At 32.3% G+C, this 4,068-nt stretch overlaps 1 protein-coding gene across 1 annotated transcript in view; it reads right to left on the minus strand.

Moving 5' to 3' along the window:
- Nucleotides 1-903: 903 nt before the first annotated feature.
- The window catches only part of LOC119587028 (serine/threonine-protein kinase/endoribonuclease IRE1-like), a 49,447-nt gene continuing 46,282 nt past the window's right edge, over nt 904-4,068 (minus strand). The window contains 2 exon segments of the mRNA XM_037935770.1: nt 904-3,167; nt 3,169-3,651. Coding sequence (XP_037791698.1) covers nt 2,943-3,167; nt 3,169-3,651 — 708 coding nt within the window. The 3' untranslated portion in view covers nt 904-2,942.

Raw genomic sequence — 4,068 nt, forward strand, 5'->3', positions numbered from 1 at the left:
GCTAACTACCCATGTGAATAAAAAGTATAAAAATATGTTAACTTGTGCAGCACTTCAGTGTCCATTTTATAATCTATACAATATATATAGCAACTACTTGATTATTAATGTTAGCTATAATATATTATCTTTCATTCTAAAATCCCTTGATCCTACTGTGTGTGCTATGTGTATGAAACCCTGACTTCCTACTAAAGTATACAGAGAGTATCAGTTCAACCTTATTGGTGGAATAGGACAAAATGTTGACATTAAATAACCTTCAATGTACACACTCCATCAAAAATGATTGTACTATTTATCACACTACTTGCCAATCATATTATTCGTACATTTCAAATGCACAAACTTTCATCCAGTCAGAATATAAATAGAACTTCCCTTATCCACATCTAATATACAAACTATAAGAAAGAAAACAGACCTATGCTCAATAAAAACAGGGAACTGGAGCTATTGATTTTAATGTTTTTTCTAAAAAAACAAACACAAGTGATGATGAATCCAATATACTCACAGAGTAATCCAAGATGTAAAAACAAATGTTTAAAAAAAAGAAAATATCACAATAAAAGGGTACACACTGCAAATATCTCCAATAAGCACTTCATCACTCCCTTCCCTTCTATAATACCAGCTAGGATGCATTTTTGCACCTTTTCCATATTAACATAATTGCCGACAGAAATCATAACATACTGTACTGCAGTTTGGCATGGCACTCTAATTACATCAATCATGTCAGTTTTACTATGAAATTAAAAGCATCATCTTAACCCTTAAAAAGGCATAACTAAGCTCACATGAACTGAAATAGATATCTGATATACATCTTGGTTTCCAAGCAGTGAACTGAATGGATACAGACTGAAATGATAAAGCTGATAATGTAGTGAACTTCCAAAGGGATAAAAATACTTACAGAATACATGTGAAACAAACATAACACTATTTAAAACACATGAGAAAAAGACAAGTCTAAAAAATGTGCAAGGACAGCATTCTTGTCCCACATCATGTTATAAACCGCTGTACACAGAAGCTCTAGGAAAAATAAATAAATGTCTGTTACATTTAAATATGATGAAGTTGATACAAAATGTGATTAAGTACTGAACATTCTGTAGCAATTGTCCATTATGTGTAGTTTCTCTCCTGTTTTTATTTATTTTTTTAATATGAAGAAAATAATTTCACCGATAAGCATGAGTAAAATCCTAGCACTCTGCAGATCTTTTCTCCAGAGTATTATTAATAAATAAGAATATATTCTCACAATCATAACAGCACCAACTTCTGTGGCTCTATCATTATTGTCAAGGTAAGCAAAAATAATTTTATTTTTGCTGGAACAAACTATCAATTATATGAATATATAAGAAACATGTTACTCATCCCTAAACAATAACAAAAATAGTAACCATCAAAGACAATGAACAAAAATCTGGTTAGGCTTTATAGAAAGGAAGTAGCAGAGTATAATTATTATTGAGCTAACCCTCATAAAAGAAACCATCTACAACCACCATCTGATTATCCAAACTTCTAGTATAGCCTATCTGCTAGCAATATTCCACAGATACTGCATCATGCACCATATTTTTCAACTTAAAGTTATCTGGCATTCCTGATGTTATTAGCACAATTTGTGTATAATTTGGCTATTTTTTACCACTACTTGAGTACTTGCCTCTTCCAAAACTAGAGAAGAACCTGTACTATAGCTTTAAACTATTCACTATGAATTTCTCATCCCCAAACAATATTTCTATGACTAAAATATTTTGAATACTTTGGCATAATTCACAAACAGCTCTTCCAGAATTTAGTAGGCACATAACTACAACATACCTTGAAATGATAGTTTATTATATCAAGAAAATTGAGATCATAAAATCATCATGGATCTAAAATGTTCTACAAACAGTAAGTAATAACAAAAATATCTACTGAACATTTTTCACATTGGCATGAAAGCTGTCATGCTAAATTACAGAATGATATACAAACATCTGTATCAAAAAAGCTTTGAAATATGTTTAATCACTAAACAAATTCAAGTTAAAAATAAACTCTTTGTATCTAGTAATAGTTACATGAGGAAGATTAAGAATATGAAAAAGAAGAGACTATATTATCCTTTTAATTATTTGTATATCAGTATTATTACTACTGTATAAAATGTTTGTTCACAAAACCTATGACATTCTACTTTTTATGGTTGCTTACAAATGACTCTTCAAACACTAAATCCCTTGTAATGAATTCAGTGTATTTAACATTTACCAAGGAAAAGATTTCAGAACTTTCAAACTATTGTAAGGAATCAATTTTTTTTAACATAACCAACAGAACAACAAAATTGCACATCACTGACATTATGGTATCAAATAAAGACATTCATTACTGTTATTTTTTTGTTTCCAAACTGCATACAACAAAAAAAAATAGGCTCTCATTTGTTTTATGTATCATATGACATATTTTTTTTAACATTATATAAGAATACTCTAAATAAATATATGAGAGATCCCATCACATAAAGAAACACATTGATTATAGCCATTATAATGGAATGGTAGTCCACTTATTACCAGATATCTGTCCCCACCATATTTTACAGTACAGTTATGTCAAAGCAATATATACCTTCCTTAAACAGTAAGGCTGTATTCCAAAACTTCTAAAACTGAACTAATCTCCTTGTCATGTCATTTGTTCCCTTTGCTGCAAATCCCAACACAACTTTACTTGTTACAAAAAAGTCTGTTCCATAAATTTCTTTTAAATATACTCCTTCCTACATTAAATCATAGTATGAGAAAATAAGATTGACTGCAGGCAATGAGTTTTAATTTAATCCATCTGATGGAAATTAAAATTAAAAGACTGTATTTCTAAGTGCCAACTTTCACATCATGGGTTTAGTAACTAGGTTACGATCATTCATTTCCACCTATAACAATATTTTTTGTCTTCTTCTTTTTGCCCGTGCCAGTCACTATTTTGATCTGTTTATCAGGCTCAGGTGGCAGTTTCTCTGGGGATGTTCTAACTGGGCGGAATCGCAACTGAGAAGCATCTCTTCGCTTCTCTGGCAAACAAGCTTGGATGTTATTATCAGGGATGCCTTTTTCAGTTTGGGGAATTTCTTCTATTTTGCTCCCTTTCATCTTGAAGATTATCTATATCAATACAAGATTTGTTATCTAACTTATCATCACAGCCCTGACTTTTCTCTTCTTGGCTTGTAGGATTCACAATTTCTGTTGATTCTAATTCTTCAGACCTTTCATATAAGCTTGAAGCACTTGTACTTTCAATTCTGATCTCCTGAAGCTTTTCCTTTTCCCTTGCTTCTTCTGGCAGTCTTCTCCATGGACCATCGATATTCCCTGGACTCCTCACTTCAGATGCTTTGAACCTAGGCTCAAAGGTATTATGAGGTTTGCGAATTACCCAGACAGGTGTTTTGTCTTCTTTACTGTCCCTGTTATTAGTGCCTTTACCAGGACTTCTCTTTATAAAAGAATCCAAGATGGTGTAGGAGGGATTCTGTTGTTCTTGCACACTACTTCCAGGCCACATTCTTGGGGTCCCAGTCCAGTGGGGGTTATTGGGAGCGAAGCTATAATTTTCATGCAAAAAATCCTGAAAAAGATATTGTATATGAGAAACTTTAAAGATAATAATAACCACTGCCTTCACTGGTCTAGAAATTCCTGCTAGGCAATGGTCATCTTCAAGATGCAGAAGCTATTATGTTTAATATACAAAAATCCTAAAATATAAAAAGTATACAAGAAAATAATGGGCCCCCCAAAAAATCTATAAAAAATAAGAAACTCGTTCATATGACAAAAAATTTCAGTCCTCTACAAAAATGAGCAAATTTGCAGGCTTGTTTTCTTTGAATGAAAAACTACAAAGCTGCAAAAATTTGATAATCTGATTTTCAGCGACAAAATTCCTTCCTCTCCCTCTCTTTCTCCCCCCCCCCCCAGTCATAGTGTACCTTATAAAAGTAGGACATGTTTTAGTGCTGTCCTCAGTAGTGAGAGTTATCCT

The sequence above is a fragment of the Penaeus monodon genome, chromosome 22, assembly GCF_015228065.2.
Source record: "Penaeus monodon isolate SGIC_2016 chromosome 22, NSTDA_Pmon_1, whole genome shotgun sequence".
NCBI classification, from domain to species: Eukaryota; Metazoa; Arthropoda; class Malacostraca; order Decapoda; family Penaeidae; genus Penaeus; species Penaeus monodon.